The 25,231-nt window shown below is 41.5% G+C and overlaps 1 protein-coding gene across 6 annotated transcripts in view; it reads left to right on the forward strand.

Annotated features, from left to right (window-relative positions):
* Nucleotides 1–25,231, forward strand: part of LOC137167129 (BDNF/NT-3 growth factors receptor-like) — a 259,594-nt gene that overhangs the window by 79,151 nt on the left and 155,212 nt on the right. The window contains exon 12 of one of the 6 annotated variants that reach the window (XM_067569139.1): nt 15,335–15,749. The exons of 4 other annotated variants lie outside the window; for them this stretch is intronic. In XM_067569139.1, coding sequence (XP_067425240.1) covers nt 15,335–15,567 — 233 coding nt within the window. In that variant the 3' untranslated portion in view covers nt 15,568–15,749. Of the gene's footprint in view, nt 1–15,334; nt 15,750–25,231 lie in introns of those variants that run through there. One more of the 6 variants, XM_067569141.1, reaches the window with a different exon arrangement.

Raw genomic sequence — 25,231 nt, forward strand, 5'->3', positions numbered from 1 at the left:
TCCCATACTTGCCGTCCAGTAGCAAAGTTGCTGCCCTAGCGTGCCCCTTCCTGGTTGGATGTGGCATTGCAGCACCCTTTTGCCTCAGTTGCCCCCACTGTCCTTTGGGCAAATCCAGCCATAAGAGTATCCTGCCTGACCAATTTAGAGTCCTGCCCCTTCTGGGGCTACAGTGTCCTTTTTTAAAAAAAAACAAAACAAAACCCCACCACCAAAGTCCAACAAAAACGTATACAAAACCCAGCCTTCAGCCTGGCAGGGCTTAGCAGGCAGCCACCTCATTACCTGCATGCCTGTGCTGCTCTAAACTGTCCTCCTGTGTCTCGATCAACGCCAAGATCCAAGGGCTGGCACAGTCTTTCCCTTACTCTAGGGTGCAGGCAGGCTCCGGCTCATCAACGCCCCCATCTCAGTCAGGCTTCCAGCTCGTCCCCGGAGAAGCCTGTCTGGTCTTTGTCCCTTTATCCTTCTCAGCGTCCTGTTCAGGCTGCTTCCCTGAGAGAGGGGAAAAAGGCTTCTCCTCTGGCTCTCTTCCTTGATCCTCCTGATCTCTCTGCTCTACCTCTTCCCAGAGAACTACTGTAGAGGTTCTCCTTGCTAGCAGCCCTCTTCTGCTCCAAACTTCCTCTGTTTATAGTAACTACTCAGCTCCTACACCAGCTGGAACTAAGTCTGGCCAAACCTCCATGGGCAGCTAGATAGCATAATTGGCCTCGCCAGCCCACATTAACCCATCCTGGGCCTGTGTGTGGGAGACACACCCCATCACACCTCCCTTTCATCATTATGGCTTATTGGGTTTAGTCCATATTTTTCAAGACTGTTTCTTGATTTTGCCCACCAGTCCTGCTGCTTTACTTCATGGGTTTGGTGCTATGATGGCAAGTTTAGATAAAGTACAGCATAGATGAGGAAAGTAATGAAGTTCAGGTTCCCAGTAGCTTGGTGGACTATACTCCACACATGACAGAGGGGAATTACTAAGTGATTGGGAATTTTAAACCATGGCATTGTAAATAATGTGATAGAATATTGTTCAAGATCCCCTGCAGTTACTAAATTAAAACTGAGTGATAGAGATATGCAAATATTAGAATTTTTCTTTTGTTCACTGGCAATTCTGAAAAATTGGGGAAAAAATTGTTTCAGGTCAACCCAAACCCAATGTTTTCTGGAATTTTTGTTGAATTAGTTAAAAAAAATTTTGGATCAAATTAAAACATTTAATTCGACCCAAACTGAAAGATTTTAAGTTTTGACCGTGTTAGAGTTTATTGGTTTAAAAAAAAAAAATTATAAAGCAAATTTCAAAATGGTCATTTCAGATTGCAAACATTGAAACTTTATTCATTTAGACCTTTTGAATTTATTTTGAACACACAAAACTGATACAAATTTGTGAATATTTTGGTATCTCTGAACTTGCATTTTGTGCAGAAAAATGTTTTGGCTGCAGATTTTTGCTCAGCATTACTTAGTAGTAATGACTGAGATGGAAGGAGGGTTAATGGCAGCTAGAGAGAATTCAATGGGCAAAGGTACTGTGTGGCTGATATTAACACCAGTGAAATGCTCTGTGCTCTGGTCGGTCTTATATTAAAACCACATGTAAATACACTTTTTTTCTGAAGGTGTCATGTGAGTAGATGATAGAGATGGGGATGCAAGCATATGGGGGAGTGAGTGCAAACATGTTGAGGTGGAAAAAGGAGTGAGAATGCTAAGAACAAAAAACCATGAACTTCAGGCTGGGGGGCAAAGAAAGAAAAGGAACGAGATTGACAGAGATCACAGTGAGAGGAAAGAGCGAGAAAAATCCCTCTTGTACAGCCTTAACCTTGATGTGGTCATGTGCTCACTTGCTTCCAGTGGGACTCCTTGTGCTGCAAAAGCTCACCGGGGTGTGTAGGGGCAAAGAGAAAATGGGGGCTCAACAGTGCAAATTACACTATGGCTGGAGAAAGGGGCGGTGTGTATCCATCCTGCCCCCGGAGATCTGGGGAAGGAATTCAGCCTTCCGGGGACAGAATTCCTCCCCAAGTTCCCAGCATGCAGGGAGTTCACATCCCCTACTACACATCTTCATACGCTGTCTGGAAGGGTGTGGAAGAGGCAGAATTGACCAACGGCCTCTCCCAATTCCTACCCCTCTCTGCCTTCTGTGGGGTAGACTGTGCCCTCAAAGCTGCAGGGGAGGAAGATCCCAGTGCAGCCCTATTGCTCAGTGGCACAGTTGTGGCTGCTCTGACACAGGCCATGCAGCTGAGAAAGGGTCCTTGCTCCATCTGACACTGGCATACCCCCCGTAAGGGTCAGCCACAAACCGGCCCCTAAGGAATTACAGAGAACACAGTCGGCAGAAAAAAGCAAGGAAAGGATAAAAGAGGAGATGTGATGGAAAGCAATATGGTAGACAGAAGAAATTAAAGGTCAGAATAATTAAACATCACAGTAAAATCAGCCATAGAGAGACAGGTACTATGGGGGGACAGAACCTGGAATGTAGAAAGCAAATGGGGGAAAGAGAAAAGAAGAAATGCAAAGGAAACAAAGTAAGTCACTGTATAATGCCACTATATAAATCCATGGTACACCTACATCTTGAATAGTGCATGCAATTTTGGTCATCTTATCTCAAAAAAGATATATTAGAATTGGAAAATGTACAGAGAGAGGCAACAGAAATGATTAGAGGGCACAGAAGAGCTTCTGTACAAGGAGAGATTAAAAAAACTGGGACTGGTCATCTTAGAAAAGAGATGACTAAGGGGTGGATATGATAAAGATCTATCAAATCATGAATGACGTGACGAAAGTGAATAAGGAAGTGTTACTCACCACTTCACATAATGCAAGAACCAGGGCTCACCTAATGAAATTAATGGGCAGCAGTTTGTTTAAAACAAACAAACTGAAGTACTTTTCACACAATGCATAGTCAATCTGTGGAACTCATTGCCAGGGGATGTTATGAAGGCCAAAAGTAGAACTGGGTTAAAAAAATAATTTGATAAATTCATGAAGGATAGATCCATCAATGTCTATTAGCCAAGATGGTCAGGGATATAACCCCATGCTCTGTGTGTTCCTAAGCCTTTGACTGCCAGAAGCTGGGGCTGGATGACAAAGGATGGATCATTGAAATTTGCCTGTTCTACTCATTCCCTTTGAAGCATCTGACACAGACCACCATCAGAGACAGGATACTGGCTAGATAGACCAATGGTCTGACCCAGTGTGGCTATTCTTATGGTCTTCACTTAATTTTTTGAAAAAGGCCCCAATTCTTCTGTGCATTTAAATGTGCTCTGCTGCTAAGCAGACATAAGCCCAACAGATCTAGTCCCTTGAGTTGTCCCTTGTGAAAAGGAGAGCCTTGAAAGGCACTAAGAAACCATAGCAGCTCCTTTGCAACACCTCTAGTGCAACACCCAGCTGGTAGAATGGACCTTGCGGGCTGTTGGGAGCTGGTGCAGTTCACAGCGGCTTTGAAATTGTACTTGGGAACTGGCCCAGCACTCACTGGCCTCAGATGCAGGGGAGGACCCAGGTGTGGCTTACAATCACCTTTGCACCGCCACCCTCCTCCCACCCCCCCCACTTTCTGAGCTGTGCTGACCTCTCTTTTAGGTGCAGAATCTGGACCTAATTCTATAGAGAGTTTTAAAAAGGTTACAGTAAAATGCATGTTATTTGAAGGTTGTTAAATCTTTCATGAAAATCACTTCAGAAATGTATACCAGCCACTGTTAAATAGTGTCAATGCGGAATACATTTGTGCTGCTCAAGATATTGCTCTGCTGTTTTTACAATACCTGCCTGTCTGGCCTGTATTTTTCCTGCTTGCTCCTCAGTTATTATGACATCTTTCAAAGACAGATATCTATTCTGTCTCTGTACTGATTGATTGAATTCCCCTAGCTTCTCTGTCAGTCTTTGAGCAGTCCAACTTCTTTTATTGTTTCTGAGCCTGGAAATCCCATGTTCTCAATCTGGATTCTGGAAAATTAGATAAGATTGATACATAAAGTTCTCTGCCTGGCCATATTGGCCACTTATTAATTCCTTTGCCAGAAGATCAAAATCTTATTATAATGACGTACCCTTTTTGTTGTGGCTGTGCAAAAACATTCAATATTGAATTTGACATCTCGAGGAAATAGTTACCTTGGACTCAGAGGTTAATTTTTATAGATCACTCTGTGAAATGCACAGGAATATCTCCTCACAGCTGCTTTACACTACTGGACTTCACTGGAACTAGTCCTGATTATAGTAGCGAGAGAGAAATCAGAGGAAAGTTGAACTGATTTAAATTTACTTCAGTCTAGTGGTGCGTGAATTTCAGAAGTTCAGAGTTTGGATTAAAAAAAAAATTCAGAGTCTTTTTTGAACTTTACCTGAACTATCCAGACTTCTTGGGCAACGTTGGTCTGGAACTGCCATGGAAATAGGCTTTATCAACAAGATTTTCAAGACTCTAGGCTTCTGGCAGTTCTGGAAATGCCCCCATTCTCATAGGGTTTCAACTCCTGGCACGGAAATTTGTGATAGAACTCTCAAAGATGGATTTTCTTGCAAGATTTCTGTTTCTGAATGAGAGAGAAATACTGTAAAACAATAATTGCTGTAATATTCACCACTTTCATAACTATCTTAGATGGAACAGGGAAGTACAAAAGTGCACAGAAATTAAAAATAATGAAGGAAAAGGGTAACCAGACTGCTTGAACCTCCAGAACAGTTCACTTTGGGTTTGGCTTCAATTCCAGGGTAAGGTTCAAATAAGATTTTATCTGAACCAATAAACCCTTCTTTTTCAGACACACACTAAATTGACATTTATTTTCCACCTTTAGTGATCAATATGACTGGGACAGCCTTGGGATTTGACTAAGTGCCATCATATCTCCTGAAGAGATGTCTATCAATGGCATTCAATGATTAAGCTAAAAATAGCACTGATTATTAATTTTGGGAAAATGGCGGAAACCCTAAGTATTGAAAACAAAAACCGAATTAGTTTCTTCTGCTAACGACAGTGGAGTAGGGCCAAGCAAAGCCCTATATGTTAATTGATATCTTCATATGAGGTTTAATAAATGCATAAGGCCATATGCTGGATCATAACTTGAAATGAGTTTCAGCTTTGTATTTACAATCTGAAGCTGGAAACAACGAATAAAGACCTGCCATGGCTGAGTGTGGGTGTGAAAGAGCCTCCTATTTCCCTTGCTCTTGTATGCAAGGAGTGCAGACATTTCATGAATCTGGATCCATTGCCATGACCCCACGTTCCTACTGGATCAGTAGACAAAGCTGGTTTTATGTTAGTGACTGAGCAGAGGCCATACCTGTCAATAACACAGTAACTGGGCTCTGCTTGTCTTCCTGGAGTCACAGTGCCTTCCACTGGAATGGTGCACCTCTGCACTGCCTCTTTCCTCAGATGGCGCACAATTCAGCCCTTCACATTTACTAACCTAAAACATTAGACCCAAATTCTGTCTTCAACTGTGACCAGGCAGCCCTTGCATTGATGTCACTTTGGTCCATATGGTGGATTAATGTGCTTTAAATCATTCAGCTGCTGCTCACGTAAAATAACTGCTGAGAAATGTGGGGTGAAATGAAAACAAAGGGCTCTAATGACCTTGAGAAATTTATTTTTCAGAAAACGCATTGTGCCACTACCAATCCAACTCAGTCTGTCTTGCCTCCTACTCTGTCTGTCCTGTGTGTATCTCACACTTTCCTTTTCACTTTGATTTTTCAAACAATTTTCTCCCAGCCTCTCTCCTTTCTGTTCCTTGCCCTGTTCTGTCTCATTTAATGCTGCTTACTTTACACATTTCTGAAACAAGAGAGGAATGATGCCTCTGGTAATGGAACTGAGAAGCTGATCTAGGAAAATGAGATCAATTTTTATTTCTTTCTGAGATTAATTAATTTTAAAAAAGGGAAATGGGGGTAGGGGCGAGGAATAATGATGGGGTGTTTGGCAGGAGTCTCCTTATGCTGTTCTGTTCAAATTATTTGGCACTCTTCAAAAAACACAACAGGGCCCTTTATAATGAAGTAAAGTGGATAAAGTAACTACTGAGAGAAGTCTTATTTGTTCTGGGTTATTTTTACTTTTAATGTTAAAGGTTAATGCCACTGTTATTTCTTCAACTGCCTGACTTAGCTGAATGCCCTGGGGCATAATATGCAGTAAGGCAAACTATGTAAGAAGTGTTTTTAAACTGTCAGAGAAATATCCTTCATGTCCCCCACAGATTACAAAATGCCTTCCCTGAAGCTTTAATTAGTACATGCACTGTGGACAGCTAGCCAGACTGTGTCTTCCCCATGCTCTAAATGGTCAGTTGGCAAAATGGAAAAATAGGGATGGTAGGCATGAGAACTCAGAAAGATTTTAGTGCCCATAAGGATTATCTTGTGTGCTGTGTACAATAAGGGAGGAAATGGCCCATCAGTTAGGGAACTAGCCTGAAATTCAGGAGAGCTGGGTCCAGTTCTGTGAACTGCCACAAACCTGCCGTGTGCCCTTGGGCAAGTTGGTTTCTCTCTCTCTGCTTCAGTTCCCTACCTGCAAAATGGGAACAATAGTACCTTTCTGTCTCACAAGTGTGTTACTAGGATACACTCATTACAGACTGATGTGTTCAGATTCTAAGAGAACGCAAGCCATACAAGTACCGAAGATATGCAAGTCAGCAAAGAATTATAATTCTGCCTCACTATGGAGCTGTTGGATGAATTGTCACTAGCTCTTAAATCTGAGGCTAAAAGACCTTGACTTTCATGTAGTGTTATTAAATAACCTCTTTCTTTATACATGCACATTAGGTAGATGCACATTGGTTTTTTTTTTTTTTTTTTTTTAAAAGGTAGGAACCTGTTATATTATAAAAAGCATAAAATAGATGTGGCTTTAATAAGGAATCACAGTATCGAGTCATGTAGCTACTCCCCTATGTGGAAGTGGAGCTAATATATATAATTATATAGTATATTAAGCCTTATGGGACCTGTGAATGGAGCACATTCACAACACAATTTAGGAACGTCTGTGCGTATATTTCTAACCGTCACTCGCTGTCCCCAGATTTTTAACAATGCTCCTACCCGTAACACACACACACGGACACCACAGGATATTTTAGAGTGCATCAGAAATTTACCTGCAGCTATGGACAGTGGATATTGTCATTAATTAAAATTAAAAAAAAGAAAGCACTCATAAAGCCAATGAACTGAGTTAATGGAGATTGATTAGTTCTCACTTTACTCCTGGGAGCACTCAAACACTAGCTGAAAGGTATTACACTTGAGTATTTCTTAGGAAGGGCTTCGAGCCTGAGTCCCTCCATGTTTATGCACTGTTTTCTGTTTCCAAAAGTTGACATCTCTTTGATTTGTGATGTTGCTGTAAAATACGTTTTGAAAGGAAAATAAACCAAAAATGTATTTATTGCTTTTGCCTGGAGTCTGGTATTTGTGCTTCCCCAGTCAGTGTTTTAGCAGGTGGAGCTAGCTATCTAAAATATTACTACTGTTTTTGCACTTATCCATGTATATACACTGATGTGTGTGTGTATTTCAGTAGTTATTTTCCATTAGTTTTGTGAAAGACCATGAGGTGGGTATTTCAGACCCAGTACGTCTGTATAATATCACAACAGCCTCACAGAAATGTTTCTTTTTCCAGGTTAAAATCTGCACAAAAGCACCTGTGTTTTCTTTGATCCATCTGTGGAGGATCCTTTGTAACTTCCTCTCCATTCCCTCCATCCTCTGCTAAAGCACCACTCTATCAGTCTTTTTACTTTTTACTGTGACATGTGGGGAAAAAATATGCCAAAAGCAGCACCTCATTTCGAAAGGCTCCAGCTGGCTCAGATCCAGCTGTTCATTTGCTGACCTGCTCTTACGCTGTGGTTACTTGTGGGCCAAACTAATGCACAAAGTATATTTCTTGGTTGGCAGTAGTCGCAAATTCAGGACTTCTGTCCAGTGCCAGACTCCTGAAGATTTCTTGTGAGGTCTTGCAGCTCTGAATCACTGTAGAATATAGTAAATAGTCCTGCGTATTCTGCCTTTTCTTTTTGTTTTCTATATATCTGAGTGCCTATATCTGAATAGCCATTCCTATTTTTTCTCTTGCGTGGGGTTTTCCCCGTGCACCCATTTCCCTGTACTATTATTTTTATTATTACATGAAAGCATCAAGGCCTCATTGTGCTAGGTGCTGTCCAAATACACAGTGAGAGGTAGATAACCCCGAATTGCTTGCAATCTAATAACATAAGACAGATAAAGGAGGGGAAGGGAAACAGGCACAAAGAACTAAGTGACTTACCGAAGATCACCCAGTTGGTCAGAGGCAGAGCTGGGAATAGAACCTCCATAGTCTGACTCCCAGTCCAGTGCTTTACCCACTAGAGAATTGCTGCCTCCCAATTCCCCTCATTACTATACTTCGCATACCTTTTGTTAAGGTTCTTTTGATACCGTGGTGATATTTTCTCGGTAATACTGTTATTTTGCTATAGTGTGCTGTGTGCATTTTCTCGGTTTTCCTTTGCTTTATCTCAGTGTTCTTTAAGTTCCTGATTCTTTACATTAATAAAACATTCTTTGCCAAAATGCCAAAGCATAGGAACCTCAAGTATTTTTTTATCCCTTAGTGGCTGTTGTGGTTGGTTAGAGTACAACTTTGCAAACTGCTTCTTGCAGTGAGCCATCACTCCATCTTAAGAGTGGACTTTTAAAAAAAAAAAAAATAGCATGTATTTGCTCTCTTCCAGACTTAGTAAAATGCAACAAAGTTATGACACCTTCTACAGTAATGACTCCATAAACGTTTCATTTTAAAAACCCTGCACTGCCCACTCTTATTTATACCATCTTTATACTAGCACAGCTTCTATTGGCTTTTAGTTTACACTGATGTAAGTGAGAGGCAAATGACACTTCTTGGTGGTCTTAGTACATGTCAGGGGCTTGGGTGAGGGGTTATCGGTATTTAGCTGAAATGGAATGAGTGGCAAAAAACCTCAGATGTGGATGTGGATGGATTAGGAGCAGCTTGAAAAGTTGCTGGAAAATACTCAGAAGCCTTATGCTTTATAGTAAGGACCCAATTTTCAAAAATAGGCAGGGAAGCTGGGCATGCAAAATATGGGCATATGGGAGCAAAGAGGTGGTTGTACTCACACAAAGGAATGGTGGTGTGCACACATCACGTTTGGACACACAGCTGTATACTTGGGCATAGACCTTACTATGAATATGCTTAGCCTATGCGTGTAGGGCACCTGTTTGTGAAAACGTAGCTCTGACCTAGCAAAAATGTGCCCTTAGCTTTTGGAAGAAAATAATTCTGTCTACATTTTTACAAGTTGTCCATCCTCTTGGTATTGGAACACTGAAATACTGGATGATGTCATCATGATTAATACTGCAGGTTTGTTATGGGATAATTATTTTGCAAAACACATAGATGAGTCAGGCCCATCAGTTTTAAAGATGACCGAGACATTGCAAGAATTTCTCCATGTTTTCATGCACTGTGCCTTTAAGCTGGTCAGCCTCGAGCTGGCCCACTTGGCTTCACTGCACTAGGGGTGTGGTGGAGGGGAGGAACGGAGGGCAGAAGCAGCCTCTGCCACTCTATAGCACAATAGCTGGCCATGATCCCAGCCTAGTGTCCTCTTGGGCCCTGGTCTTGCAAAGTAATCAGACACTTCCAGCCACTAGGGTCTCTACTGGAGACACTCAGACTCTGGACAGATGCAGGGGTTTGTGCTAGTTGATCCAGATGTAGGAGCAGGGACTGAAACACTAGGCTGTAAGAGTAGCTAATGCACTTATTGGACCACCATGGTCCCAAGATAATATAGTCTGCCAGCTTGTAGGCATGGTTGGGCCCCAGACCCCTGCATACTTGCTACCCCATGGCACATACTGCTGATATGTGTATGCTACCTAGCATGTGCTCTGTATATAGCATCCTAAACCTTGTGCTCTGCTGCTGCCGTTGGTGAGTTGGGGGGGATTTTGCCCTGTACCCTTAATAATGAAATCCAAAATATCACTTGGTAAAAATGGAGCTATTTTGTAGGTCAGGTAAACATTCTATCAATTTTATCACCTCCCGCCCCTTTGCACCTTTCCCAAAAACAATTACACAGAATGGTTTTGGTTTAAAAAAAAAAAAAAGAGAGAGAAAAATTCACTCCTTCACCACCTTCATGGTGTACAACACTCTAGCAAAACTGTATGGACAAGTTATGATTGCAGAACCAGAAAACATTGCATATTGAGAGACCCTGAAATGACTGGGATTATTTACTTTACAAAGGAGACAAATAGGAGGGGACATAATAAATGTATATTAAACAATTAATGGTCTAGAGAATGTAGATCGGGTGCTTCTCTTCTCCCTGCCCTATAGTACAAGAACAAGGGGACACAGAATGAAATTAAAAGAGGGGAGGTCGAAACCAATTAAAGGAAATACTTTTTACACAACATATGATTAAACCGTGGACCTCATTCCGCAGGAAGTCACTGTGGCCAAGGACTTAGTAAGATTTAAAAAAAGATTGGACATGTGTATCAATCCAGAGTTGTTAAAATTAATACTAATAAATTTTGGAAGGGATATTTAACTTGGGTAACCTTGTCATGGTGAGAACTTCAGCCTCTTTGATGTTTACTATTGTTGTGTAATTAAACTGATGGCTTGTTAATGTTTAAAACTGATTTAAGGTCCTTTTACATTTTTAAAATGCACAGCATACAATCGACTGTTAGTTTCTAAAGAGCATCTTATGGTGAAATATCTAACTGCACATCAGTGGGCAGAGCTTCTCTTCATAATAGAGAGTCTATGGGCCAGATTTTCATGTATTCTAAGGCCTCTTTACACTGCCAGAGCAGTGTAAAAAGACCTTAGCGTAAATGAGACTCAAGCTCTGTGAGCATATTGATGGGGGTTAACCTCTTCTGTGGAGAGGCAGTATAGATTTCTTTATGCAGTAGACAAAGCCATTGTGGTTGGTCCATAACCATCTATAAGATTGTTTATATAGTACCAGCATAACACAGGAAAATAAACCCCCTCCTCTCCTGGAATACAATTAAATCCTAGTCTTGGCCTTTAACTCAACATTGTACCAAGAACACTCACAGTTCTGGATGCGAAGAGCACCATAGAATGGTGCTTGATCTTAAATAACTTACTGGCTGAAATACTTGCAGGGATTTAGAGCATTGAATTTTGCATTCATTTCTGAATGTGTCTATTTATGTGTGAAAAATCCATCTTCATTGCTCTGATTCAGCAAGGGCCGGCTGTTGACTTAATGGGGCTTTTCAGGTACTTAAAGTTAGGTGAATGCCTAAATACCTTGTTGAATCAGGGCCTTTGTGCCTAATTCAGGCATATGTGCACTGATCTGTTCATATCCATGCACATAGCTAGGCCCACACATTCAGGTTTTGGTGTATACAAATGGCTGTGCTCTTAGATATGTGGTGTGCAATTGAAGAAACCCTTCCAAAATGTGGCCCTGGATTATTATTATACAGGTAATTTGACAGACCTTTACATTACTATCTTTATATTACATTTGGGCACCACACTTAAGAAAGATGTGAACACATTGGAGAGAGTCCTGAGGAGAGCAACAAAAATGAGTTTTTTATAAAAATATGACCCATAAGAAAAGATTGAAAGAATTGGACATGTTTCGTTTTAAGAAAAAAAGGCAGGGGGCGCGATGCCATAAGTCTTGAAATACACAAAAGGCTGTAATAAAGAGGACTGTGATCAGTTGCTCTCCATGTCTATTGAGGAATATTTAGGTTGGATAGTAGGAAAAACTTTTAAACCACAAGGATGCTTAAGTACTGGAACAGGTTAGCACGGTAGGTTGTGGAATCCCCCATCACTGGAAATTTTTAAGAATGGGATTGACAAACACCGTCAGAGATGGTCTAGGTGTATTTAATCCCGCCTCATTTCTATGATTATTCAGAAGTTTATTTGTTTCTCCAGTATGTTCTTATTTTAATCTTTATAGAGCAAGTTTTTCATTTTGGATGATTTCATTTTGGATTTATTCCTCATGATTCACTGTTTAGGATGTGGTTATGGTTCGGAGGCATTCCTATTGTTTTGTCTCATTTTAAAAAAAGCTGCTAAGTATGCAAAACATATGTATAAAAGTAGTAAAAGAAGAAAAAAGAAATACAGTGAATTTTAATTCTCTGAATCCAATTCAACAAAATCACCTGGTTTGGTTTTCTTTACCTGAAAAATAGTATTTACTTGTTATGATTGTAGAGTTAGGGCTAAATTCACCACTGGCGTAAATGGATGGAGAGCAACTTAAATGGATCTGCACCTGTTTACAACAGCAATGCATTTGGTCCTTAGTCTGGTAGAACGATTACATTTTTGTATTTTTTGAGCTCGGCTCTAAAGTATTGGTTCACGGATGTTCATGTAGAGAAGAAAGATAAATTAGTAAATTGGGCTGAATCAGATATACCTGTCCTCATCTAAAACATGAGTCATATTGAGCTTTGGACAGGCATGTTATGTTGTTTGTATTACTGAATGGACCAGAACCCCCTTGTGCTAGGCGCTGTATAAACACAGAACAAAAACAGCTTGAAAACTAAATATAAAGCAAGAGACGACAGATACAGGCAGGGGAGTACAAGGAAACTATGAGACAGTATTGGTCAGCATGATAGGCAGTGGTTTCTGCGCCCCAGCGGCCTAACTGTTGTCAAGTTTTTTGTAGGAATCTTGACAAAGGAGAGTTTTAAGGAGGATAATGAGGTACCTTTGTGAATATTTATGGAAGCCTCTCAAGCGTGGGGGCATTATCAGCTAATTGGAAGCAGGAGTCAACCTCTCAATAATGAATGAGAGATGATGGAGAGAGTGAAGATAGGTGTGAAGGGCCTTGAAAGTGAAGACAAATAGCTTATATTTGATGCAATAGAGAAAGGGAAATCAGTAGAGGGATACACAGAGACGTGGTCAAAACAACAGGCTAAGAAAGAAATCTTTGCAGCAACATTCTGAATGGATATGAGCAGGACAAGATGGCATTTGTCAAGGCCAGAGAAAAGGATGTACAAATCATAATCTGGGCGTTTTCCTCTTCCCACACAGATACAAGTCTGGGATGGTTCCATTGAAGTCAATGGAGTTACATGATTGTAAGCCTTATGTGAGAGCGAAACTTAATCCAAAAAGAGACGACTGTTTCATAGATATCTATCCGTTTACATGTCATTCATGATCAGTTGTGGGATATCTGCCAAGTGCTCTTTTGGGTTGTTATGTAAGAGGGCAGGATGGATTTTGGGGGTAGGAGGCAAGTGCGAAAATTCTGACATCTACATTGTGGTGGAAGATGAAGGAGAGGAACAGGAAAGATGTGGCTACTAGGCTGTGTGTACAGCTGGCTGTGGAGAAAAGATGGGCAGAGTCTGACAATATTTGGCATCACGTTGCCCTGCACAGCATGTGATACGCTGGGATTTCAGGGGTATCACAGCACTGTTGAACCCACTGCAAGAGTGCCCACAACAAAGTGTGGGTTTTTTTCTTACTCTGCACCAGACGACCTAACTGTGCGCTCAGACTGCAGCGGGCTCCAGTGACGACAGGCGTGTCAACCTGTGCCACGGAGGGAGCAGCAGCACATGTAAGTGGTGAGTGTTTTGAGAGAGCTGAGCCCGCTGTTATCGGGTGTGAGAAATCCGGTTGAATATTGTCAGTGGCGTGACTGAGCGAGAGGGGGCTCTGGAGGAAGGCCCAGGGCATGGAGGGTGAAGTGCATTTAGACTACTGCATGAGAGGGAGTTAGCCGTGGCTATTACCTTTGTGGATCTGGAAGACGCACTAGTCCAAAAGGAAGCACAGTTGGACCCGGCCTGCACTGTTGCTGAAACAAGCAACATACTGTAATGCAGTAGGCACTGCTGTAGTTCAGAGTGAGACCAGCGGCAGAAATCTGTGAAGGATTCCCTTCACTCCATTCCTTAGGTAGGTGCGGGCTTCTCTGAACCTTGCTGATGTGCCTCAGGGAACCCAAGTGGTCACAAACTGCTCTGCACCTGAGAGCTGTAAGAAGGACTTTAAACTGCATCTCAGCATTAATCAGCATGGCCTTGGGGGGTCAAGGATGATGGTATTTAAGTCAGGCAGACAGGGCCTAGAAATGAACATCCCCAGCCAGAGCAGGATCAAAAGAACTGGAGATGAGACAGTGCATACAAATTTATGCACACAGCACTGCAGCAGCCAGACTGGCCACTAGCCAGGACACCTCTGTGGATAACACGGAGCCAAAGGATTACTAAATCTGAGCCGTGCAGTGCACACGGTCACAAGACTGAATGCAAACGCATCAAAGTATAATAAAATAACAAACTCCAGCAGCAGCTGGCCTTGCTTCTTCCCAGCAGTGAACCACAGATGTTTCAGAAAATAAAGGGAGTTTCTGTGTGTTTGTACTATGTAAATTTAAAATAATAGTGACCAGAATGAAAAATGAGGCCCCTCCCACTCACCCATGATAAGATTATTTCTGTATATACAGGAATGGCTGAATAGAACTATTGTTCAGCTGCACAATTCAAAAAGAAAGGAGAGATGGAAATGTGGTGTGGTAATTGACACTGTAGAGTTCAGCCAAGAATAAGGACAAATTTCTTCCTCCTGTTCTGCTCTGCAGAATCCTGTTGCATATTCTACACATGAAACTACCATCTATGTCAGTGCAGTCTATGCAATGTTATCTGCAAAATGGATGATGACATCTGCATCAAATATTACAGAGGGGAATTACGCATTTGGTTTGTAATACTAGATACCATGTTCCCACAACAACATTATGAATTTATTCTTAGAATTCCTTTTAGCTGATTTTTAAAAATAATTTCAGCTCTAACATGATTTTAAATGGCTCTGTTAAAGCTAGCCAAGTTGATGTACTGTATTTCCACAAAAAATATGGTTCACTGCATTTTATTCCTTATCGAATGCATACAAAGTTGATACAAGATCAATGGCATGAAGCAGCTTAGAAGCAGCAATGTTTGTAGCATTCTTGGTGTGGGAAGGGAACATAAGGATCTAAGGTGAAAAATGGTCTTTAGGTTTTTAAATTCCTTGTTCTGCTGTCCCCAGAAACAATTAGGGGATTGTATTCTTAAAGAACATTGAATATCACATGAGTCTGGTACATGATAGTCACACACGTTTTTCATTGCTTTGTCATTTCTTCATTAAGTTTAGATTTTACCTACACATTGCCTGATCTGCATTATGAGCAATTCTTCTCTACCGTTCCAGCACAACACAATTCCCTTACAAAAACTGTCCGTTCTTCTTTGAGTAATGTCCCTGTGGGTGCTCCGCTTCAGGTGTCATCGTGTCCCGCGCCTGTGACCGGAGATCTTCTCAGCAGCATTTGCTTGGGCCGCATGCGTGCAGTTGCTGTCTCGCGGCACTGTTCGCGAGTCTTCTAGCACACACGCGACCATAGCCCCTCAGTTCCTTCTGAACCATCCACGGTCTGAGACGGAGTGCTCGTCAGCAGTTAAACTTTACTACCCTTTAGACAATTTAGAGTTAGTTATTTAGCTTAGTTTAGTCATAGTTAATTCTCTTTTGGTTAGTTAGTTAGTTACCTATCTAATTAAAAAACAATTTTTTTCATCAAATTTATTTTATTTGTTTTCTTTCTCCGAGTTGTGGAGATTGTAGGAATAAGAGATGCCAGATTTCCCTGGTTTTAAGAGCTGCACCTTCTGTAGGGAGGTGATGCCAGTGTTGGACAGACACTAACTCTGTGTGTGGTGCTTGGGCTAAGCCCATGAACCTCAAAAGTGCACACATTGCAAAAACCTTAAATTGAGGGCCAGAAAGGACAGTAACCTGAGATTAAAGTAAATCTTGATGGAAAAGTCCCTTAGACCTGCATCTGACCCGGGACCGGACAAGCCTAACACAGGGAAAGAGAGCTTCATCTCCTACCTCTAGTCCTGCAACAAAGAAAAAGCGTTCTCCTAAGATGCTGTCCCCTAAACTACGTACCACGGAGGCAAAAGGATCCTAGGGTATGACACGACCAGACCCTTCCAAGGACTCTAAACATTCTGGTCAGGAGTTGACTAACTTTAAAAAGCTGTCCTTCTCTGGCACGGCACCACATAAAAACATGGTGCAGAAACATGCTGCTCAACTGCCAACGGTTGCTATGGCACCGTCATGCCCCACGGTACCTAAAAAGACTACGGTGCCGAAACTACGGCACCTATGCTGGCACCAAGACTGACCACGGTGCCGACTGTAGACAATATACCTATCACGGCACCAGTGTCTACTAACGCACCGACAACAACACCAGTTCCTAATGAAGCACCAACCGCACCGTCAGTTTCTGACATGGCTCCTATTTCGGCACTGACTGCTATAGCAGAGCTGATTGAGACCACAGCACTGACCTCAGCACCGTTGGGCAAAAGAAGGTGCAAACAGCACCATATCGAACCAGTTCATACTTCATTCTCAAGATCCGATACTACCAATGGTTCTCCCATACACCTTGCACATGACAAGGCTTTTTCACCAGTGCATTCCTTCAGATCTGATGACAGTGGCACAGAGGAAGCTCAATTCTTATCTGAGCATTCCTCCTTCAGTAGAGCCTCGTCACGACCCCCAGCATAGAGGACACAGGCCACACCCTTACTACAATCCACAATGGTTTGCTCCTCCGATGCCATACCACATGTAGTGGCACAACTGGGATGCCTGTTCTTCCTACTCCAAGCCATAAGAAAGACCTGCTAGCTCCCATGTCAATACAACTAAATCTGTGAGGCCATCGACCTCAGCCTCAGTAGCTCAGGAGGGAAACAGAACTCAAACGGACACCTCTTTCACATATCAAGGACCATTGCCTCCCATGAATGAAGCATTGTCTTCATCTGATGATGCAATCATTCCACCTGCACTGGCTATTATAGACGATCCCAAACAATTCAATGATCTCTTCAAGAGAGTCGCTCAGGATTTAGAGATTCCCTCTAGAGGAGGTGACAGAGTCACAACATAAGCTGCTAAAGATCTTAAATGCGGCAACCGCCTCAAAAATTGCCCTCCCAATGGATAAGGCTTTGATGGAACCAGCTAATGTAATATGGATGACACCAGCAACCATCCCTCCAATCAACAAGAGGAATGATAGAAAATACTATATTCCAGCAAAGGGGATGGAATTCCTATTCACCCATCCACCCCCGAATTCATTAGTTGTAGATGCGACCAATCAAAGAGGGAAGCAGACGAATTATAAATCCAAACCACACAATGAAGATCGGAAATGACTTGATTTATTGAGTAGAAAAGTATATCCGTCCTCCACTTTATTAATGAGGGTCTCTAATTACGCAGCATTACTGTTGAATTACGATCATCATATTTACAAAAAATTATCCCAGTTCATCGATGACATCCTGGAACCTAAGAGAGAACAATATAAGAAACTCATTAATGAAGGGCAACTCGGAGCTTACACATCTGTGCAGGCGGCCCTAGATGTGGCTGATACCACAGCTAGGACAACAGCTATGGCTGTTGTCATGAACAGAGCGTCCTGGCTCAACACCGCAGCCCTTCCTAGGGAGCTGCAGACTTAAATAGAGGACTTCCCTTTTGATAAAACACAGCATTTTGCTGGAAAAAATCCAATGAAGTCCTGCATTCCATGTGGACAAGTTGGAGAGAGTGCAGCGGAGGGCAACAAAAATGATTAGGGGGCTGGAGCACAGGACTTATGAGGAGAGGCTGAGGGAACTGGGCTTGTTTAGTCTGCAAAAGAGAAGAGTGAGGGGGGATTTGATAGCGGCCTTTAACTACCTGAAAGGGGGTTCCAGGGAGCATGGGGCTAGGCTGTTCTCGGTGGTGGCAGATGACAGAACAAGGAGCAACGGTCTCAAGTTGCAGGGCGGGAGGTCTAGGTTGGACATTAGGAAAAAGTTTTTTACTAGGAGGGTGGTGAAGCACTGGAATAGGTGGTGGAGGTGGTGGAATCTCCATCCTTAGAGGTTTTTAAGCTGAGGCTTGACAAAGCCCTGGTTGGGATGATATAGCTGAGGTTAGTCCTGCTTTGAGCAGGGGGTTGGACTAGATGACCTCCTGAGGTCCCTTCCAACTCTAATATTCTATGATTCTATGAAGGATTCCAGGGCAACCTTCAGGACATTAGGCATTTACACACCTGGAACGAAAAGGAAACAGCCTTACCCTCGTAGATCTCAGTTCCAACCACAATATAGACAGTATGAGACCCAAAGGGGAAAACAAAGATCACAACACCAAAGACATCCCCAACAATCATCCACCACCTCTCAATTTACACAGCCTAAGAAGGAGTTTTGAGGATTTGGTCCAGGGTCTGAGAAGCGCCAAACAACATGCAGTACCAGCCTCTCTAAGGGGAAATTTCTAATTTTGCCTAAGTCTGTTCCATCCCATCTGGTCATCAATACCAGACAAATGAATTTTGGAAATAATCAAATTTGTTTATACCATCCCATTCCTATCCATCCCCTCCCAACCGTTACCCTTCCCCGTCCCTTTTCAGGGACACATCTCACATGCAAGTGTTGCTACAAGAAATAGACCATCTTCTACAAATAGGAGCAATAGAAAAGGTTCCACCTCAGCATGTAGGGAGAGGATTCTATTCTCGTTATTTCATGGTACAGAAAAAGGGTGGGGGATGGAGACCTATTTTAGCTCTCAGGGCTCTGAACAAATTTGTGAGAAGGCAAAAATTCAGAATGGTCACTGTAACAACAATAATACCAGCACTGCAAAGAGGGGACTGGTTCTCAGCCCTCATCCTCCAGGATGCATATTTTCACATTACTATCCACCTGGCGCACAGGCGTTTCCTAAAGTTCATGGTCTCAGGAAAACACTACCAATACAGAGTCTTGCCATTTGGTCTCTCTATGGCACTGAGAGTGTTTTCCAAAGTGCTTGCTGTTGTGGTGGCACATTTAAGGAGGCAGGGAATCTCCATCTTCCCATATTTGGACGATTGCCTCATAATGGCACCCACCCAAAGCCTAGTCAAGCATGCTACCGGCCAAACCACGACAATATTTCAGAAGCTCAGACTAAGAATAAACATCAAAAATTTCACTTTGAATCTGACTCAGCGTCTGGAATTCATCGGAGCGGTCTTGGACTCAGTGATAGCCAGGGCATCATTACCAATGCCAAGATTCAGAGCTATTACGCACCTGATATCCTTAGTAAGGAACACTCATTCTGTCACAGCACGTGTAGTCCTACAGCTCCTGGATCACATGGCAGGTACAACTTTTGTGATGCCACACGCACGTTTACAACTGCCTTCAGGGATGGCTCACTTCAATATACAAACCAAAAAAACACAGTCTGGGCAGACCATGGTCAATACCAAACAAAGTCAAAACTTCCCTGACATGGTGGACTCAGGAAAAAAACATGATGATGAGAATTCAATTTTCCCAAATTCCACCCTCAATCATGATCATGACAGATGTGTCACTTCTAGGATGGGGAGCACGCATGCAGGAGCACACAGTCCAGGGTAGATGTTCCGAAACAGAAACTTACCTTTACATAAATTTATTAGAACTTGAGTGGTGTGCAGTGCCTGTCGGCACTTTCTACCACACATAAAGAACAAAAATAATAAAAATAATGACGGATAATGTAGCATGTATGTTTTATATAAACTACTAGGGAGGAGCCAGATCTTGCTCCCTGTGCAGTGAGTCAATAAAACTATGGAACAGGTGTATAAAACACAACATTGCCATATCTGCCACATACCTATCCGGCAAGCAAAACACCATTGCAAACAATCTAAGCAGACAATTTATAAGCATCCATGAGTGGCAGCTGAAGAACCAAGTCCTCAAAGAGAATTTTTTACCCATGGGGGTATCCAATGATAGATCTGTTTGCCATGAAGCAGAACTGCAAGTATCATATTTTCTGCTCGAGAACAGGAATAGGACCAGGATCGAAGGGTGATGCTTTCCTGATTAATTGGAGCAAAGGACTACTATATGCATTTCCACCCATACCAATAATACACACAATCCTACATAAAATCAAGATTGACAGAGCAACCCCCATTGTGATAACAGAAGCTTAGCCGAGACAAACATGGTTCTCAGATCTCCTGAACATGTCAGTACACAAACCGATTACACTTCCCCCAAGATGCGATCTCCTTTACCAAGATGTGCGGTGGACTTACCATCCAGAAATACACAGGCTTCATCTCACAGCATGGCTAATAAGTGGCTCTGTCCCGAAGAGCTAGAGTGTTCGGAACAGGTTAGGCAGATACTAATAAACATAGAAAATTGTCAACAAGAAGGTTTTACAGAAATGGCATAGATCCCAATTATGGTGTGAAGGAAGACAAATCGATTCAACATCATTTTCAATCCCGATAATCCTTGAATATATGTTACAGCTAAAAAAAATCAGGTTTATCAATTAGTTTATTAAGAGTTCACCTATCAGCAATCACGGTTTTCCACGACAAAGTGAACAACATGACCATATTCTCTCACCTAATGGTGAAAAGATTCTTAGCGGGTCTACAGAGGGTATTTCCAGTCGTTCGTACCCCCACACCATCATGGGATCTAAGCCTAGTACTCAAATCCATTACGATAGCTCCATATTCTGGACATCAGAAGGGCCACAGATAGTCTTTTACCTGGAGAGAACAAAGACGTTTAGAAAATCAGACAAACTTTTCATATCATTAGCGGAGTGATTGAAAGGCATAGCAATCTCCAGTCAAAGGATATCCAAGTGGATTTCAACATGCATTCAATTATGTTATGAACAAAAATGTTTACAAGTTCCATCAGGGACCAGAGCTCATTCTACGAGAGCGATGGCCATATCTGTAGCATTCCTGAGGGATGTCCCTATAATGGACTTATGCAAAGCCACAACATTGGCATCACCACACACTTTTATAAAACATTATGCTATCGACCAGGCATCTGCCAGTGATGCTTCACTAGGCTTGACCGTCTTGTCATCTGTGCAAAATTATTAACACTGAAGACCCTCCTCCAGTATAGAGCACTGCTTTATAGTCACCTAAAGTGGAGCATCCACAGGGACATCACTCGAAGAAGAAGAAGAAAAGGTTACTCACCTTGTGCAGTAACTGGTGTTCTTCGAGATGTGTGTCCCTGTGGGTGCTCCACTACCTTCCCTCCCTCCCCTCTTCTTTGGAGTTCTAACAGTGGACTCTATATTAGAGAAGGAGCTAAGGGGCTGGGGTTGCGCGTGTGCTAGAAGACGCTCCCACAGCTCCGCAAGACAGCAACTGTGCATGCGCAGCCCGAATGAATACTGCTAAAAAGATCTCTGATCAAGGGCGTGGGACATGACGACACCTAAAGTGGAGCACCCACAGGGGGACACAGCTCGAAGAACACCAGTCACTGCACAAGGTGAGTAACCTTTTCTCACCAAAACCCCACTTAATGTATTTGGTGGCTTAATTACAATTTCCCAGTAACATTGAAGACACATTAGTGTTGGCTTTTGTTCAAGTATGTTTGCAGTGTTGTAGCCCTGTTGGTTCCAGGAGAGTAGAAAGACAAGGTGGGTGAAGTAATATCTTTTACTGGACCATTTTCTGTTGGTGAAAGAGACAAGCTTTTGAAGAAAAGCTCTGGGTAGCATAAAAGTGCGCCTCTTTCACCAACAGAAATTGGTCCAATAAAACATATTACCTCATCCATCCTGTCTTTGTTCCAGTACGCTTTTTACAATATTCTTTGACATTGTGGTCATTCATTATAATAAATCCTCAGCTCATCTCTTGCTCTCTTTCTTAAACACAGTGTCAGTGAATCTTCCTTAGCATACTCTAGCTCACTTCTTCCTTCAGCACAGTCTTTTAATCTTTTTTGGCAGTTTTCTCTTTAGGGTAAAAATTGTAAATCTCCATGAAGATCAGAACTGTTATGTTTCAGAGTTTATGCCAAAGGATAATCTCTGCTTTGAAAAAGACTATTTTACACGGTGTAAATTGAAATCACAGTCATTCACTTCCAATTACACAGTCCATTTGTGTACCAGATATTACTTAACATTCTATTTGCTAAATGAATCCTGAATCATTAAGTATGGCAGTGGTGACATTGTTATAGTGGCTAATAGTGTCATGTTACTGTAGAAAAGCACCTGAATTTGACACCAAGTGTACTAATTTTCACCTCTGCCAATGGTATTATATTGTCCTTGTAGCAGAGGTTAAATTAAATATTTCCCATTTCTAATGTGCTGTTCTCTAAGAATGATTACTGATTTCTAGAAATTTGAAATAGTGTTAGTGGTGGAAGCAGTTATTAGAACAGGTTAGAAGAAATTTTCATCACATAGGCATTTCTAGAAATGACTTTACACACACAGAGAAGCTCTAATTTATGCATATGTAATTTTAAGAGGTCTACAAACACATTGCAATGTGTTAATGGGAGAGCCAGAGCAGTTGGATTTATTCCTTTGCATAGCAGATGATGAACTGAATAATCATTTCATATCTATAGCTTCCTGATATGCCTTTCTCTATTTGATACAGTCTCTTCTGGGGAAAATACCTTGGATTAACAGTCATTTGACTGTTTGCCAGTCTTCCCAAGGTTCTTTTGGAAAATAAAATGACCACCTTTTTGAGAAATCTACTGAAATCGTTCATAATTGTAGGCCCAATCCCTTCAGGTAGCTGATTTGTTTCATAAGGGCCTTCCAGAAGACATTTTTCCTCCAATTATATCTGTTTTGTGGAAATAAATGATCAGATGTATCAAATATATACCTAAATAAAAAAATAGTAAGTTAACTAAGAAAACAAAAAGCCACTCTGGCTAAACAATAGAGTAAAAGAGGCGGTGAGAGACAAAAAGACATCCTTTAAAAAGTGGAAGTCAAATTCAACTGAGGAAAATAGAAGATGAAGTGTAAATACACAGTTAGGCGGGGGGAAAAAATTGAAGAACAACTAGCAAAATACATCAAAACCAACAGCAAAAAAAAAAAAAAAAAAAAAAAAAAGTACATCAGACGCAAAATCCTGCCAAACAATCAGTGAGGCTATTGGACGATAGAGGTATGCTAAAGGAGCACTCAAGGAAGACAAAGCCACTGTGGAGTCAATAAATGAACTATTTTCACTTGTACTCAATGCAGAGGATGTGAGGGAGATTCCCATAGCAGAACCATTCTTTATAGGTGACAGATTTGAGGAACTGGCCCAGACTGAGATGTCAATATAGAAGTTTTTGGATCAAATTGATAAATTAAGCTGTAATAAGGCACCAGGACCAGATGATCACCGAAGAGCTCTGAAGAAACTCAAATATGAAATACCAGATCTGCTAACTGTGGTATGTAATCTATCACTTAAATCAGCCTCTATACCAGACGATTGGAAGATATCTAATGTGACATCGATTTTTTTAAAAAAGCTTTAGAGGCAATGCTGGCAATTACAAACTGGTAAGCCTAACTTAAGTATCAGGCAGTTTGGTTGAAACTAAAGTAAAGAATAGCTTTATCAGACACATAGATTAACACAGTATGTTGGGGAAGAGTCAACATGGCTTTTATAAAAAGAAATCATGCCTCACCAAACTATGTGAATTCTTTGAGGGTGTCAACAGTATGTAGACAAGGGTGTTCCAGTGGATATAGTGTACTTGGACTTTCAAAAAACTTTTGACAAGGTCCCACACCAAAGGCTCTTAAACAAAGTAAGCAGTCATGGGATAATAGGAAAGGTCCTCTCATGATCAGTAACTGGTTAAAAGATAGGAAACAAAGGGTAGAAGTAAATAGTCAGTTTTCACAGTGGAGAGAGGTAAATAGCAGGGTCCCCCAAGGATCTGTTCTGGAAAAGGGGGCAGACAATGAAAAAGCAAAGTTTGCAGGTGATACAAAATTACTCAAGAAGTTAAGTCCAAAACTGACTGCATAGAATTACAGAGGGATTTCATTAAACAGGGTGACTGGGCAACAAAATAGCAGATAAAATTCAATGTTGGTAAATGCAAAGTAATGCATATTGGAAAACATAATCCCAACTATACAAACAAAATGATGGGGTCTAAATAAGCTGTTACTGGTCAAGAAAGAGATTTTGGAGTCATCATGGATAGTTCTTTGAAGACATTTGCTCAATGTGCAGTGACAATCCAAAAAGCTAATAATGTTAGAAACCATTAGAAAAGATAGATAAGAAGACAAAATATATCATAATACCACTATGTAAATCCATGGTATGCCCACTCTTGAATAGTGAGTTCAGTTCTGATCGCCTCATCTCAAAAAATATATTAGAATTGGAAAAGGTACAGAGAAGGGCAACAAATATGATTGTGGTATGGAACAGCTTCCATATGAGAGAGGATTAACAAGACTGGGACTGTTCGGTTGAGAAAAGAGACAACTAAGGGGCAGATATGATCGAGGTCTAAAAATAATGACTAATGTGGGGAAAGTGAATGAGAGTGTTGTTTATCCCTTCACATATCACAAGAACCAATGGTCACCTGATTAAACTAATAGGCAGCAAATTTAAAATTAACATAAGAAAGTACTTCTTCACACAACACATAGCCAACCTTTGGAACTCATTTCCAGGGGATGTTGTAAAGTCCAAAAGTATAAATGGGTTAAAAAAATAATTAGATAAGTTCATGGAGGATAAGTTCATCGGTGGCCATCAGCCAAGATGATGAGCGGCATAACCTCATGCTCCATGTGTCCCTAAGCCTCTGATTGCCAGAAGATGGGACTGGATGACCAGGGATGGATCACCTGAAAGTTTCCCTGTTCTATTCATTCCTTCTGAAGCATCTGGCACCAGCCACTTCCTGAAGACAGAATATTGGGCTCGACGGACCATTGGTCTGACCCAGTATGGCCATTTGTATGTTCTTTTGTTCCTATGATACAGAAGTAATTCTGCAGCATGGTCCGTGTATGAGCCTGGGTCAGTCAAAACAATAATGAGCACTTAAATGATGAGGCTTCCTTTGGAGTGCATGAAGTAGAACTGATAGCTAAACTTACTTTTAAGAATAA

This window comes from Emydura macquarii, unplaced genomic scaffold (assembly GCF_026122565.2).
Source record: "Emydura macquarii macquarii isolate MOO-44397 ecotype Brisbane River unplaced genomic scaffold, CSIRO-AGI_Emac_v2 contig_2897, whole genome shotgun sequence".
Classification (NCBI taxonomy): Eukaryota; Metazoa; Chordata; order Testudines; family Chelidae; genus Emydura; species Emydura macquarii.